General features: G+C 45.2%; 1 protein-coding gene across 1 annotated transcript; it reads left to right on the top strand.

The window, feature by feature from the left end:
* The first annotated feature begins 1,515 nt into the window (after positions 1–1,515).
* On the top strand, positions 1,516–15,500 carry LOC138769669 (nicotinamide N-methyltransferase-like). Its single transcript, XM_069948278.1, has 3 exons — positions 1,516–1,671; positions 6,999–7,230; positions 14,953–15,500. The coding sequence occupies exons 1-3, from the start codon at positions 1,524–1,526 to the stop codon at positions 15,380–15,382; spliced, it is 810 nt and encodes a 269-aa protein (XP_069804379.1). The 5' UTR covers positions 1,516–1,523; the 3' UTR covers positions 15,383–15,500.
* Positions 15,501–17,179: the final 1,679 nt, after the last annotated feature.

The following is a 17,179-nucleotide window of genomic DNA, read 5'->3' as shown; positions in this document are numbered from 1 at the left end:
AGGCATATGCTCCAGTCAGATGACACCAAAATTGAACTTTTAGATCACCCAAAAAAAACTCTATAGACAACATTTATTAAGTCCGTAATTTTTTGTGCCAGGCTTAAAAATGTCCCTGCTTTGCCGATGCTTCACAGATTTATGTAGAGGCGCAATGCACATAAATCTTGTGCGCACAAAGTGCAACCTACGCCAACACAGACTTTAACATTTGTCCATGGGAAAAAATGATAAGTTCAGTGGACCCAGACTCCTGTTCGGCCCCCTCCCCACCCCCTGGTTTTCAGCAGAAGGGACTGGAAAACTGGTCCAGGTCAAGGGGAAGATGGATAGTCCTGACTTAGGGTATTTTCACACTTACCGGATCTGCAGCAGATTTCATTTAAATAACTGAACACAGCATCAAATCTGCACCATGAAATCTGCTGCGGATCCTGTAGGTGTGAACGCACCCTTAAGGGGGGGGTGAATAGTTATGCACACTGAAGTTTTTGTTATTCTGTATCGTTTGTTGTTTACTTCACAATAAGCTGTAGGCATGTTCATTTTAATTCCAGGCAGTAAGGAAGCAAAACAAGGTGAAACTCCAAGAGAGTGAATACTTTTGTAAGCCGCTGTATATATATATGGGGTCAGAATAGAGCAATTATAAGCAAATTTATTTTTAAGAAAAAGGTTACATTTTTTAAAAACAGTAAAATAAAGCAAAAGTTAAATGACCTGTCTATGGTTGTAAATTGGACTGATCTGCAGAATACAGAAAACATTTATTTATTTTTCAGTTTCACTGTACAATGGAAAGTGTCACTTTCAGTCCTGAAAAAAAAGTTAAAAAAAAAGCCCTCATATGGATCTATAGATTAAAAATTAAAAAAACTTATGGCTTCTGGAAGGTGAAGGTAGCTGGTGTAGATTGATGAGGCTGTTGCCTTAGAGTCAAAACTAATTTTATTACCCAAATTACGTGAGTAAATTCAGATTATTGAGTTTACTCAAACGAAAAATAACCCAAAGCGAAAAGATACAGAATTTATTTACCTTACCTGGAGATTTAGATTTCTTTGGGCCATCTCTCAAGGATCCTAATTAAAATATATCCTGTGACAGTCACCTTATTCTTCCTATCATAGACAGAGTGATACATGTGATCTTATTCTCAGCAACAGAAGCAACCACGACCCATCAGACTTTTATGACATCCAGGATCATTCACCTTAAAATGAACAATGTTCTTCTAAACTATATATGATATACATGGAGAACCTACCAATGAAATATCTTGAAAACAATAAAATATTTCCCCCCAACTAAAAACAATGAAATCACAAGGTGCGTCAAGTGTCTATCAGATGTGAATACAGCCTCAGGTACCAAAAAAGAGTAAACAAACCATCTTCCTGATCAAATATCATCCTGATATCACCTGATCCATCAACATCAATGGCTCCAGGCATGAGATCCAAGGCGGATGGTATATAAGGAGGCAACTGCAGAATCTCTTTACAGGACACGAATCAGAGACCATGGCGGACACCACCTGTAAGCATTACCTTGATAAAGACTTCAATGCCAAAGACCTTGTGCAGACCCACTTTTCTCTTGGAACTGTTTCTATTGTCACAGAAAATGTGATTGGGCCTGCAAAACTACTGCACGAAGTGTTTTCTTCAGGTCTGTATAGCAAGAGGCTCATCTACATATGGGTGTGTGGGCTCCCTGAGAATATAACGCGATATAAGCCATGTGTGCAATGCTCGCTAGCATAGAAATACGTCCTGCTACATTACATTGCTCACAATGTGGCGTCCGTGGACAATGTGTGTGGGATCCCGGCAGTGAGTGATTAAGAGAAGCCATCCTGGCCTGGAGCTGGCTTGGTGCTCCCCACCTAAGAGTGAGTACAGAGCTACTGAAAGTATATGTCTTTAAACAGATTTGTGCCAATGAATTAGTTTGCTCTCCAATTTTTGTTGTTTCTCGATTTTCGAAATTGCACTAAAACCATGACAATTTGCAATAATTTCAAATGGGTATTCCACTCAAACATAACATTTTGATATGTTGGTGCCCATGATGAGAATAACAATTCCTTCCATACTTGTTATTATATATTCAGTCTCCTTCCCCCAGTTCTCAGCTGCTGCTTTCTGCTGAAAACACAAAACGTCTTCCCCTCCTCCCCCCTCCCTTTCAGAGACGACTGATGTAAAATAGTCCCTGGCAGGCTGTATCTGCAACTTTGTAGCCTTTGGTAATGCAGACTGGCTTAAATTAAGGTCAAGTTGCAGATGAACTCACTGTGATAATCTGGAGGAGAATAAATTGATGAATTGAGCGGACCCAGAGTCTGCCCCCCCCATTTCGCCCCGTCCACACCCCTCCCCGCCCACCTGGCATACCGGGCGGCAAATTGCCAGATGCTAATATTTATTAGCAAAACGGCCATTTGCGAATAAATTTATTCGCATCTGGCCGTTTCCGCCAAAAATTACACATTTTTTTAATGATAAATGTCCCCCTAAGTGTCGCTTTTATGTTCATGGGGATAAATGTTCTAAATTGACCTTCTTGCTAAGAGAGGGAACCAGTAAGTCACACATTGCTGCTTCTCAATCCTCATCAGCTTCTCTTCTTAAAGGGAACCTGTCACTATGAAAAAGCTCCCTAAGCTATCACCATCATGTTATAGAGAAAAATGAGCTCAGCAGATTGATATATATCTTTATGGGAAAAGATTCAGCATAACTTGTAATTTATTAATTGAAATCTTTGATCTTTTCACGCTATAGAGTCAAGTCCATTGAGTGACACCGCCCACTGGACTCCTTAACACACAATGATCAGGGATTTCAATCAACAAGTTACAAGTTATACTGAATCTTTTCCCATAAAGATATATATCAATCTGTTCAGCTCCTTTGGATCTACAACATGACGACAATAACTTAGGTAGCATTTTCATAGTGACAGGTTCCCTTTAACAGGACGGAGAACATAGCTTTAGAATCTTTTTAGTTTTTTTAATGCCTTATATTATCTGCGTCCCTCCCCTACTTCTGATGACCATGAAGCCCGTTAGTCTCTTATCAGCTCCTTTTTTGACTCCCTCACCCTTCCTTCCCTCTCCTTTTCCCAACAATCCTCTCTGTTGGCCCCTATTTCTGTGGAGGAGGTGAAGAAGGTCCTGAACTCAATTCCCTCTGGGAAGACCCAATGGGTTTCCCATTTTATACTATAAAAATTTTAAGAACATTCTTGTCCCACGAATTACCTCTCTTGCCCAGGGCAAGTGGGGTTTGTACCAGGAAGAGAAGGCAAGCATAATACCAGTAGGGTGATAGCTGCCACACATTCCAAATTACCCTTGGTGCTTCTCGGCACTGATGCCGAGAAGGCATTTGATACCTATACCCTATTAAAATTTGGTTTTGCGGCAACTCTTATCACCGCTATATTTTCCATATACGCTGGTCCCTATGTTAAAAGTGTCACTGTCGTGAAATTATTTTTTGCAGAAATCAATAGTCCAGGCGATTTTAAGAAACTTTGTAATTGGGTTTATTAGCCGAAAAATGCATTTTTATCATGAAAAAGCAGTTTGAAGCCCTGTCTCCCCCCTGTCTTCATTGTTCTCCTATGGAGAGAGCTAAATAAAAGACCAAAACAGGAAAACAAAGAGTTAATCTACAAATACCTCACCCTTTATCTCCTCTGACAGTCAGCACTGACCTCTCTGAGCTCTGATTACAGCTGTCACCCAGCTCTGTGTCTGTAATCCCTTTGTTCTCTGCTTTCTGCTGCCGGCTAACTCCCTCCTCCCCCCTCCCCTCTCCCTAGAACAGACTGGGTATGTCTGATGCAACAAGTCACAATTTCCTGATTTTTTTGCAGTGGATGGAAAAGAGGAGGGAGGAGGGGGGACCTAGGAAAAGGCTTTTGGAACACGAAAGGCTGCCCCCTCTGGTTCTAAAGCTTATGGTGGCTTCTCCCTCCCTGACCTCATGACCTCACCAGATGGCTCTCATTTTTTTGAAGACATCCCACTAATACATCCCCTCACATAGATATGGAATTGTCCGTCCTTCAGGCCTCCCATGAACTCTTATTATGGTCCTCCTGTTAGTATTATGGTCCCTGTTAGTATCATCTCTATTACCTAGGTGTCCTCTCCTTTCCACCACTGTATCCCTAATCAATTCTTTGTCAATTCTTGGAGTGGAGAGGCGCGGAGCGGAGACCCGCAAGGCATCCAACTGAAAGAGATAGCAGGCAGGATTCCCAGTGGAGTCCACAGACGGGGGTTCCGCTCGGAATTTCCACCTGTTTTCCGTAGTGTGAACGGGCCCTTATAAGTAAACGTATAGGCCAAGAAAGAAAATTTATTCCTGTACCTATACAGCCTTACCATCTACAGTTACAGGGCTACCATCTTGATTAAAGGATTTTCGCCTTCAAAACCCAAGTGCGCCCGAGTTAATCCTCTAAGATACACAACCACTTAACCCCTCACATAGGTGGGTCAGTGATCACTTAACTAGATAAATTCCAAACCCACAGGCCGAAGCCCGGGGTATAAAACCCCTTTAACTGATAACACCACCCTTAAAAAATAACTTTTATTTCACAATTAAGATATACGCGTGAACTAATTTAAAATTACAGTATCCAGTATTCCACACACTAGACTATGCTAGGTAATATCACGGGATATATCTATCCTCCTAACTATCTCAATTACTATCACAGTCTGCAGTACTGCGTAGCTAAATCACTCAGAAATACTGGATTGCTGCTTATTAAAATCACAAAATATGCCCCCTCTCTACATGTTTCGTTGCCACAGCAACGTCATCAGGAGAAAAATTAGGCAACACTTGCTGTTAGTATTGGCCGATATTTATACCTATGTGCAAATAAGTGACATCATGGTAACGCCCCAAACACTCTTCATGCTGTGCCAATGATATCAGACTTTGTTGGAAACAGACTTGCCCCCTTCTCATAGATTGGTAACCGACACAAACACAGTAACGCCCACCAACTCACCCTCCTATCACTCTATTCGTAGCACTTCGCGTCTCTCACTGATGACACAATACGTCATCAGTATCGCGGCATCACATGATCGTTGCCGATCACATGACCGCTCCACAAAGGAACCACTTCCGGGTTAGCGGCACCATGTGATGGTTGTACCTAACCGCGCATGTCATCACACTTAGAAAATATTCTTTGAATACCCTAGTGCGCATGACTTTTGACTTAGTCTGAAAACAGTTGATAAGTCATAAGTGCGCATGTCACAGTACATCAATATAGAATATGACTAACACACACTTACTTTTACTGGTTCAAGGAAGTGGAGCGCTACTAGATGTCATTCCTAATTCAGCTATATATGAATTTATGTTGCACCAATAGAGTAATCTACAAAATAATATTTTTAGGTAAACAGGTAGGTATCAAAGGTATCTCAGGTGAATATCAGAATAAATACCATAGGCAAATCTAGATTAGGGTCATGTATCTTAATCACAACTAGAATACGGAATGTTAATAAAAATGGGTCCATAACGTAAGTATCATCTGGCCAGTACAATATCTAACTATCGTTCACTATTATATATTATTATATCAAATATTAGAACAATACAATCCTTAAAGAAATGCAGCATATGAAAAGCCCTCATTTAATCCAAGAGGTACTTGACTTCGGAGGCGAAAAATCCATCTCGCCTCCTCCTTAAGCAACAATCTGTCTATGTCACCTTTTCTCTGTCCTAATTTTAGTTGACAGAGACCCCAAAATGTAATGTCCTCAATCCTGCCACCGTGTCGGTGACGGATGTGTCTAGCTAGGGGCATTTCTGATTCAGTTCTAATAGTACTGATATGTTTGGATACTCTACGCCGTAGCTCCTGGGTCGTCTTGCCCACATACAGAAGTGGACATGTGCATTGTGCGACATAAATAACATTCTTGCTACTACAATTGAGGAATTGTCTTATATCATAGGTTTTCTGATCTAATGGATTTTTGATAATTTTGACTTTAGTCATATATTTGCATAGGCCACAATGGCCACATGGAAAAAAACCTTTTATATCAATCGTCAGCCAGGTCCGAGGAACCAAAGGTGTCTGCAAATGGCTGTGTACCAGCATATCCTTAAGGTTAGGACCTCTTCTGAATGTTACACTCAGTATCTGCCTCTAATAGATGCCAATGGCGTCTCAGATTTGCCACTACCTGGTCTGTGTGTCCATCATAATTCCCTATGCATCTTATCACTTTGTTATTAGTAGCCGGTCGCGTATTATGTAAGAGATGAGTTCTGTCACTCTCACATGCTCTACGGTAAGCCCTGCGTAGGTGTTTACTAGGGCGAAGTGCTACGAATAGAGTGATAGGAGGGTGAGTTGGTGGGCGTTACTGTGTTTGTGTCGGTTACCAATCTATGAGAAGGGGGCAAGTCTGTTTCCAACAAAGTATGATATCATTGGCACAGCATGAAGAGTGTTTGGGGCGTTACCATGATGTCACTTATTTGCACATAGGTATAAATATCGGCCAATACTAACAGCAAGTGTTGCCTAATTTTTCTCCTGATGACGTTGCTGTGGCATCGAAACATGTAGAGAGGGGGCATATTTTGTGATTTTAATAAGCAGCAATCCAGTATTTCTGAGTGATTTAGCTACGCAGTACTGCAGACTGTGATAGTAATTGAAATAGTTAGGAGGATAGATATATCCCGTGATATTACCTAGCATAGTCTAGTGTGTGGAATACTGGATACTGTAATTTTAAATTAGTTCACGCGTATATCTTAATTGTGAAATAAAAGTTATTTTTTAAGGGGGGTGTTATCAGTTAAAGGGGTTTTGTACCCCGGGCTTCGGCCTGTTAATCCTCTAAGATGCCACAGGCATTGTACATCCGTCATCCACTGTTCCATTCTCTATTTGACCAATTCCCATTTCTCTTTTTTCTATAGGACTGGTGAAAGGAGATTCATTGCTTGTAATGGGCGCTGGGGCCACGGTCCCTCCGCTCCTTTCAGCCATTAAGGTCTTCAAGAATATCTATATCCTGGATGTCAGCGAGTCCAGTGTCAACTACTTCAAGCAATGGCTGGAGAAGGGAGCTGGAGCCGCAGATTGGTCATCTGTTTCTAAATTGGTTTGTCAACTGGAAGGCAACGCAGCAACGTTGCTAGGCTCAGCCATGTAAGACTTAAACAAGTATACAGTCTAGTAAAAATATGAAAATGTTAGAAATGGAAGGATATAATTGGCCAGGACTTAAAGGGGTATTCCATTCAAACATAACTTTTCTTCGCTGTCCATGGTGAGAATAACAATTCATTTTATACTTATTATCTATTCAGTCTCCTTCCTCCAGTTCTCAGTTGCTGCTTTCTGCTGAAGACACAAAAATCTGTGTGTGAACTTTTCTCTCCATCTCTCCCTCCTCCCCCCCTTCCGAGATAGCTGATGTAAGCAAGTCCCTGATTGGCTTTATCTGCAACTTTGTAGCTTGTTTGTAATGCCAAGTTACTGATGAAGATACTGTGATTAACCCTCCCGGAATCACAAAGTTGGAGATAGGGACTTGTTTACATCAGCCGTCTCAGAAGGGAGGGGGAGTGGGGTAGAAAAGCTCACACACAGATTTTTGTGTCGTCAGCAGAAAGCAGAAGCTCAGAACTGGGGGGAAAGACACTGGATAGATAATAACAAGTATGGAAGGAATTGTTAGTGTCACTATGGGCAGAAACATATCAAAAATTATGTCTGAGCAGAATATTAGGAAGCTAAAGATCAACCTATTTCAAAATTTTTCATATATTCTCCAACATAAGCGCAGTTATTATTCATCTTATATTTAATATTTTCAGAAAAAAAGGTACATTTAAAAAAAAGCATGACCTGGCAGTAATCATTCTTAAAGAGGTTGACCGTGCAAAATAGATAGTGGGGGGTCCGACCTCCATACTTCATGCCAACTCCGCTTTTGTGTATGAATAGAGAAGCAAGTGCGGCATGTACACTGTAGTCATTCCTATGGCGGTTCGGGAGAGAGATGAGTACAGCACTCTTCTAGCTTACTCAGCTCTTTCCGGCGGCTCCATATGAATGAATAGAGCTGGGGGTCGCATGACAGACCCCCGCAATCTCCTACTTTTCCCCTATCCTATGGATAGGGAAAAAGTCGATTTTGCCCGGACAATCTCCTTAAGGGTAAGTTCACGCTATGATTGTGCCCTCCATGGCACGTATATGTTGCCAACTCAAAATTTGATGCCAACGTACACATGCATGAACAAAACCTGTCCCAGTTGACTTCAATAGCCCAAATGTAGTTATCTTATCACTAGGGTCAGGTCATTTCACAAATATTCATGTTCTCACTTGGACTAAACAGCATGGCGAGTCCAAGTACAAACGTATATGTTTAGGAAGCATAGCTGACTATGTGCGTGTCATTGAAGAAAACCGGGTCAACTGGTTATTGAGAGCACAATCAAAGTGTGAACGTTTTTTTTTGTCTCTCCTCCGCTGGGGTTGGGTGGGTGGTTAAGGCCCTATTCACACATCCTGTTCCTGTCCGCAATTGCGGATCCGCAATAATATAGGACCAATGTATTTCAATGGACCTATACACACATCCGTGTTGTGTACTGGGCTGCAATCCGTTCCGCAAAAAAAAAAGGACAGACCCTAGTACGGACAGTAACTGACACATCCAATACAACTCTATGGGGTCCGTATTTTACTGAAGCAATACGGATGCAATACGGATGCAATACGGATGCAATACGGACTGAATTTGCGGATTGTATACTGACTGAAATTTGCGGATTGGAAAAATATACTGACGTGTGAATAGACCCTAAGGGGTGGTCTTTATCGTATTTCTTTGACAGAATTGGTTTCTTAAATGTATTGATATTGTTTTGACTCATTTTAACCCCTTAAGGACAGAGCCAATTTCAATTTTTGCGTTTTAGTTTTTTCCTCCTTGTGCTTAAAAGGCCATAGCACTTGCATTTTTCCACCTAGAAACCCACATGAGCCCTTATTTTTTGCGTCACTAATTGTACTTTGCAATGACAGGCTGAATTTTTGCATAAAATACACTGCGAAACCAGAAAAAAATTCAAAGTGTGGTGAAATTGAAAAAAAAAATGCATTTTGTTTATTTGGGGGAAATGTGTTTTTACGCCATTAGCCCTGGGGTAAAACTGACTTGTTATATATGTTCCTCAAGTCGTTACGCTTAAAACGATATGTAACATGTATAACTTATATTGTATCTGATGGCCTGTAAAAAATTTAAACCATTGTCAACAAATATACGTCACTTAAAATCGCTCCATTCCCAGGCTTATAACGCTTTTATCCTTTGGTCTATGGGGCTTTGTGAGGTGTCATTTTTTGCGCCATGATATGTTCTTTCTATCGGTACCTTGATTGCGCATATACGACTTTTTGATCGCTTTTTATTACAATTTTTCTGGATTTGATGCGACCAAAAATGAGCAATTTTGCACTTTGGGATTTTTTTGCGCTTACGCTGTTTACCGTGCGAGATCAGCAATGTGATTAATTAATAGTTCAGGCGATTACGCACGCGGCGATAGCAAACATGTTTATTTATTTATTTTTATTTATAACATGGGAAAAGGGGGGTGATTCAGGCTTTTATTAGGGGAGGGGGCTTTTTACTAATAACAATACTTTTTTTTTTACTTTAACACTTATACTAGAAGCCCCCCTGGGGGACTTCTAGTATAAGTGATCTGATCTCTCATAGAGATCTCTGCAGCTCTGAACGTCCTTACCGACATCAGGGCGTAAATATACTCCCAATGTCGTTAAGGGGTTAAATGGAAAAATAAAAAATATTAATAAAATAAAACTGTGTGAACCTTATACCTTCTTGTAGCTGATGAGAAGTCCTTTCTGCTGGTATGATTATCATCGCTTGTTGTGCTTTCCTAAGGCCGAAAATCATACTTTAGTTGAGCTGTAGCCGTGTTAAAGAGGTGTGGCCTAGAGCGATTGTGCCCTAGGCCACCACCGCCTGTGTGGTGTTGGTCTCTGTCTCCCCCTGGCTCCCGTTCCGCCCTGTGTCCGCCCGCACATTGTTAGCTGTAAGTGCATATGTGCCACCTCCTGACACCCCGACGCTGCTGCAATGACGTAGCTGGGTCCGCGCCGCCTCTGTGGTGTGTCCTCTCAGCTTCGTTTCCGCCCTGGGGTAGTGACGTGCAAGCTTGTCCTCTTCTTTGGACATTCGGCGTTGCGCGCCGATCCCACGCAGGCGCAGTGACGCGACCGGCCTTCTCCTACTAGCCTGGTGCGTCATTGCGCCTGTGCCGGATTAGTGCGCAACGGCGCATGTCCAAAGATGAAGACAAACTGATTTCGGCAGCGGGAAGCACCGTGGTATGCGGGGGTGCGGTGAAACGCAGGAGAGACGGGGAAGGGCCGCGCGTCACTACCACGGGGCAGGGACGACGCTGAGAGGACACACCACAGAGGCGGCACGGACACAGCTACGTCATTGCAGCGGCGCCGGGGGGTCAGGAGGCGGCACATGCACACTTACAGCTAACACTGTACGGGCGGACAGAGGGCTGAAGGGGAGGCAGGGAAAGACGGAGACCAACACCACACAGGCGGCGCTGGCCTAGGCCATGATTGCTCTAAGCCAGTGTTTCTCAACCTTTTCAAGCCAAGTACCCCCATGCGACAAGAAGCTCCAGCCGAGTACCCCCAAGGATACGATTCATTATAATCTTTGCCCTAGGGAAGATACACCCATACATTTTGCAGCAAAATCCACTGCAATACTCTGTACTGTTGTGGCCCATAGTTTTGCATTTTTGCAGCAGATTTTCATTCCATTACGAGAATGTAGCCACTGCCTATTTAACGTATTAGCTGCCTGGCCTTACAGATCATACTTACCTGACAATGCTCCCACCTGCTTCTCAGTCTCGCAGGTCACAGATCAGTGGCTGCAGCAGGCAGTCAATAAGTTGGGAGCTAGGGAAGCAGGCAGAAGCTTGGACAAGTAATAATATGCCCCTTTCAGCTAGATATGTCTCAGCCACATATGCCCCTTTTGGCTAAGTATGCCTCTTGCAGCCAGGTATGTCCCATGGAGCCAGATTTTCCGCTAGCCAGATGTGTCTCATTGAGCTGGATATGTCTCCCTGCAGCCAAATAACACCTCCAACGTAGCCAGATACACCCCCCCCCCCCCCAACGTAGCAAGATACCTTCCCCATGTAGCCAGATACCTTCCCCATGTAGCCAGATACCTCCGCCATGTAGCCAGATACCTCCGCCATGTAGCCAGATACCTCCCCTATGTAGCCACATACCTCCCCCCATGTAGCCACATACCTCCCCCCATGTAGCCAGATACCTCCCCCCATGTAGCCACATACCTCCCCCCATGTAGTCAGATACCTCCTCCATGTAGCCAGATACCTCCCCCCATGTAGTCAGATACCTCCCCCCATGTAGTCAGCTACCTCCCCATGTAGTCAGATACCTCCCCCCATGTAGTAAGATACCTCCTCCATGTAGCCAGATACCTCCCCCATGTAGCCAGATACCTCCACATGTAGTCAGATACCTTCCCATGTAGTCAGATACCTCCCCCCATGTAGTAAGATACCTCCTCCATGTAGCCAGATACCTCCCCCATGTAGCCAGATACCTCCACATGTAGTCAGATACCTTCCCATGTAGTCAGATACCTCCCCCATGTAGTCAGATACCTCCTCCCATGTAGCCAGATACCTCCCCATGTAGTAAGATACCTCTCCCCCATGTAGTCAGATACCTCCCCCATGTAGTCAGATACCTCTCCCCCATGTAGCCAGATACCTCCCCATGTAGTCAGGTACCTCCCCCATGTAGCCAGATACCTCCCTCATGTAGCCAGATACCTCCCCTATGTAGCCACATACCTCCCCCCCATGTAGTCAGATACCTCCCCCATGTAGTCAGATACCTCCTCCCATGTAGTCAGATACCTCCCCCATGTAGCCAGATACCTCTCCATGTAGTCAGATACCCTCCCATGTAACCAGATACCTCCTCATTTAGCCAGATACCTCCTCATTTAGCCAGATACCTCCCCCATGTAGTCAGATACCTCCCCCATGTAGCCAGATACCTCCCATGTAGCCAGATACCTTCCCATGTAGCCAGATACCTCCCCCCATGTAGTCAGATACCTCCCCCCATGTAGTCAGATACCTCCCCCCATGTAGTCAGATACCTCTTCCCATGTAGCCAGATACCTTCCCATGTAGCCAGATACCTTCCCATGTAGCCATATACCTCTTCATTTAGCCAGATACCTCCCCCATGTAGTCAGATACCTCTTCTCATGTAGCCAGATACCTCCCATGTAGTCATATACCTCCCCCATGTAGTCAGTTACCTCCTCCCATGTAGCCAGTTACTTCCCGATGTAGGTAAAGATACCTGCCCCATGTAGTGAGATTCCTCCCCCATGTAGCCAGAAACCTCTTCATGTAGCCAGATACCTCCCACATGTAGCCAGATACCACCTACTGGAGCCACATACCTCCCCCGTGTAGTAAGATACCTCCTCCATGTAGCCAGATACCTCTCCCATGTAGTCAGATACTTCCCCATGTGGTCAGATACCTCCCCCATGTAGCCAGATACCTCCCCATGTGGTCAGATACCTCCCCCATGTAGCCAGATACCTCCCCATGTGGTCAGATACCTCCCCCATGTAGCCAGATACCTCCCCATGTAGCCAGATTCCTCCCCCATATAACCAGATTCCTCCCCCATATTGCCAGAAACCTCTTCATGTAGCCAGATACCTCCCCCATGTAGCCAGATACCTCCCCCATGTAGTCAGATACCTCTCCCATGTAAAAAAGATACCTTCCCCATGTAGCCAGATACCTCGCTATGTAGCCAGATGTTTTGATGGTTGATTTGATGTTGCTATTGATTAATGCTGAACAGAGAGGTCTGTGATGGGGTCACCCTTTGGAAATTTCTTTTTACCTTGGGGCACCCCTACTAAATAACTTTCTACGAAAAAAAAAAACATCATTTAGTGACTCACAAGTGACGTCTTTTTTCATCTCAGGGGTCACTTGTGAGGAGAATGAGGAGAGGGTGGGAAAAGAAGAGTAGAAGGGGGGGGAGAAAGGAAAAGGAGGGAGAGAAGAGGGTAAGGGGGAGAGAAGAGGAGAGGGGGGAGAGAAGAGGAGAAGGGGGAGAGTAGAGGGGTCACTTGTGAAGAGAAGGAGGAGAGGGTGGGGAAAGAAGAGGAGAAGGGGGGAGAAAGGAAAAGGAGGGAGAGAAGGGGGGAGAAGAGGAGAAGGGGGAGAGTAGAGGGGGGGCGAGAAGGGGAGAGAGGAGAAGGAGGGAGAGAAGGGGGAAAGTAGAAGGAGGAGAAGGGGGGAGAAGAGGAGAAAGGGGGAGAGAGGAGAAGGTGGAAAGAGGAGAAGGGGGATAGAAGAGGAGAATGGGTAAAGAAGAGGAGAAGGGGAAAGAGGAGAAGGGGGGAGAGAAAAGAAAGAGAAGGGGGAAGAGAGGAGAAGGAGGGGAGAGAGGAGGAGAAGGAGGGGAGAGAGGAGGAGAAGGGGGGAGAGAGGAGGAGAAGGGGGGAGAGAGGAGGAGAAGCGGTAAAGAAGAGGAGAAGGGGGAAGAGAAAGAGGAGAAGGGGGAGAGAGGAAGAGGAGAAGGGGGGAGAGAGGAGGAGAAGGGGGGAGAGAGGAGGAGAAGGGGAGAGAGAGGAGGAGAAGGGGAGAGAGAGGAGAAGAAGGGGGGAGAGAAGAGGAGGGGGTGAGAGGAGGAGAAGGGGAGAGAAGAGAAGGGGGGAGAGAGGAGGAGAAGGGGAGAGAGGAGGAGAAGGGGAGAGAGAGGAGGAGAAGGGGAGAGAGAGGAGAAGAAGGGGGGAGAGAGGAGGTGAAGGAGGGAGTGGGGGAGGGAGAAGAGAGGGTTTGTTGGAGGCGCAATCGCCCCATAGCACCCGCGGGTGGGTGATACTGCTGGGAGGGAGGAGAGTAGTGAGAGCAGTTCCATTTAGCCGGCGACCACGCGATGCACCGGCAGTGACATTCCCCGGACCCCACTCAGCTCGTGATAGGATCCCGACTCCCCTTCCCTCCCAGACCCCACTGCGGATAGCGGCAGCCCGCCCTCCCCCTGGCTCATTATCGATCGAGTCCCGGGATGGAGGGCGCCGGACGTGCTATGCGGCGCTCGGTGATTGCGCTCCTGACACAGAGGGCGCATAGCACCGGCGCCCTCCATCCCGGGACCCGATCGATAATGAGCCAGGGGGAGGGCGGGCTGCCGCTATCTGCAGAGTGGGGTCCGGGAGGGAAGGGGAGTCGGGATCCTATCACGAGCTGAGTGGGGTCCGGGGAATGTGACTGCCGGTGCATCGCGTAGTCGCCGGCTAAATGGAACTGCTCTCACTACTCTCCTCCCTCCCAGCAGCATCACCAGTGTACAGAGCTGCTGCAGCTGGGAGGGAGATCGGAGCCGCCACGGGCATCGGTGCTGGGACACTGCTGAGTGATAGCAGTGTCCCGGCACTGAAAACTAAATTTTATTTTTTCCCCCCTTACCCGCGTACCCCCTCAACCTGTGCCGCGTACCCCCTGGGGTACGCGTACCGCAGGTTGAGAAACCCTGCTCTAAGCCACGCCTCTTTGACACGGCTACAGCTCAACTAAAGTATGATTTTCGGCCTCAGGAAAGCACAACCAGCGTTGATAAATATACCAGCAGAAAGGACTTCTCATCAGCTACAAGAAGGTATAAGTAGTTGCGGGTTCACAAAGTGGGTACAGAGTCGCTTTAATGTCCAAATAATCAAAATTTCGACTTCTCTTTAACCATGTTCTAAATTGTCCTTTTTTTCAGAGGTGGATGGAAGGATAAAGAAGATGGAGTGAGAGGAGCAATTAAAGGGGTCTATACATACAATCTATCTGATGGGGCTTCTAACGATTCAGTGGTCATCCCGGACGTGGATTGTGTGCTCATGGTTTACTTCTTACATGCCATCAGCAAAACTAAGGAAGAGTTTAGGGTCTATTTGAAAACCTTGACATCTTGGCTGAAAATTGGTGGAAATCTGGTCTCCTTTTTCCCACTCAATATGTCCTTTTATCGGGTGGGCAGTCACAAATATTTTGCTCTGACAACAGACGAGAAGTTTGTAAGAGAGGAACTGGTGAATGCTGGCTTTGTGATAAAGAAAGAGGAGATGATACCCACCTCGATAAAGAGTGATATAGTGGATTATAAGAATTTCTACTTCGTCATAGCCCAGAAAGTGAGAAACCCTTAAAGGTAGCACATAGGGAGAGGCAATATGACTGAGAACACATCAATATCATCACTAATTGTTGACACTTACCATACACAGGTTTTACGTAATGAAAAAAATAAAGTTTGCAGCCTAATAAGTTCATGGTTTCCCACTGCATTTTTTTTCTGGCTTGACTGTCAGTATAGATTACCCTAGACCTGGATGCGTACATGTATTTCAAAACCATGGTAAAAGCATGGCCTGATCTGCTTTTTTTTTTTGTAATAATCTATTCTTTATTAACTTTCTCATATATTTTAACCCCTAGACGACCTAAGGCATATGGGTACACCCTGGCCGCCTGTCACCTGACAACCCAGGAGCAAAGTGCTCTACATAGCAGGTGAGGGCCGGCTGCAATCAGCAGCCGGGCCCTCACTATTAATGACAGGCTGCACCGATCACACTGCAGATTGTCATTAACCCCTTAAATGCGTTTAAGAGTAAGTGACAGGAGCAGCTCCTGTCACTTACCAGTCGGGACCCCTGCAGTGTGTGACTGCGTGCTGTGGCAAGAGGTAAGGGTTCTGCTGCGGAACTAGGACTGCACTGAGAGGTAACAACAGCTCCACCACTACTACAAGTACTACAACCCCCAATATAATAGTACAGCTATGACTACCCCTAATATAATAATACTACAGGATCCCAGAAACTCACTCAGCTTTTATGCACACACACACACAGATTACAAGTAACCACATGTCAGAGATGAGGATGTTACCTTTAGTAGCCATTCACACCCATTTGTGTCAACCTTTGTGCATGTCATCAGGCTATAATCACCAGGGTATGTAACCTTTTCATCAGGATTATTTGGATGTTTTTGGTTGTCATTATGATTTAAAAAGAGAAAACACAGTCGTCTGACAAAGAATGGCTTCACCTGAACACTAACCATGAGTGGGAAAAATGTTTTCGTGTAACCATTCATATTCTCTGGAAAAAAAATAACGGGGGGCAGGCATGCTGGCAGATGGACGTATAGCTTAAGAGCTTCGGCAAGGACAAAAATGGGTACCTACAAAGCTATATGCCAAAACCTCTAACATGAGTCCGGGGCCACCAGTGACACCACTGACCCCGATTTCAGGGGAAGCAGAGAGGGCATGGAAGGCAGATGCCATTGCCACAGTTGGGCCTACAAGTGAGTTAGGCATGTGTGCAAGGTTCAACCGTGAAGCAACAGCTCAATGCAGTGTTCGCTCCTGCTATAATTTCTAGAGCAATTCAGCCTATGCATACTGCTAATGTACAACGTATGGAGGCTGCTGCCATCTTGAGTGCACATCCTGAACTGCAAGCATTGCTCACACTGCTGCCCTCAAAAAAGGACCTGGAGTCTACGGCATCAGATTAAAAATTTTCTTGGCGACAAGACTTCAAACGGATATCACATCGCTGCAAGTTAAAGTACAGGAACTGGAAAATTTTAAAGTGTCTATGCAGCAGTTGCTTTCTGAGATTCAATCTACAGTGTCTGCATAAGCTTCTCAACAACAACTCTACTCCCAGATGGATGACTTGAATCGTAACGGGAGAAACAATATTAGAATCAAAGGCTTGCTGGAGGCTACGCGCACTGTTGCCCTCTTACCCACACTCACTGGCATATTTAACTCTTCATTGTGCAGACCACCAGAGTCTCCATTGGAAACTGATCGTGCTCACAGAGCTTGGCGCCCGCCAAGTTTAGATCCCAACAAACCTTGAGATGTGATCTGCAGGATCCTCCACTGTAGTCTTGTTATGCTAACTTTGCAAAGGGGAGTTGAA

This window comes from Dendropsophus ebraccatus, chromosome 12, assembly GCF_027789765.1.
Source record: "Dendropsophus ebraccatus isolate aDenEbr1 chromosome 12, aDenEbr1.pat, whole genome shotgun sequence".
NCBI lineage: Eukaryota > Metazoa > Chordata > Amphibia > Anura > Hylidae > Dendropsophus > Dendropsophus ebraccatus.
Note: the sequence above shows the minus strand (reverse complement) of the source record. Positions and strands in the feature narration are given on the sequence as shown.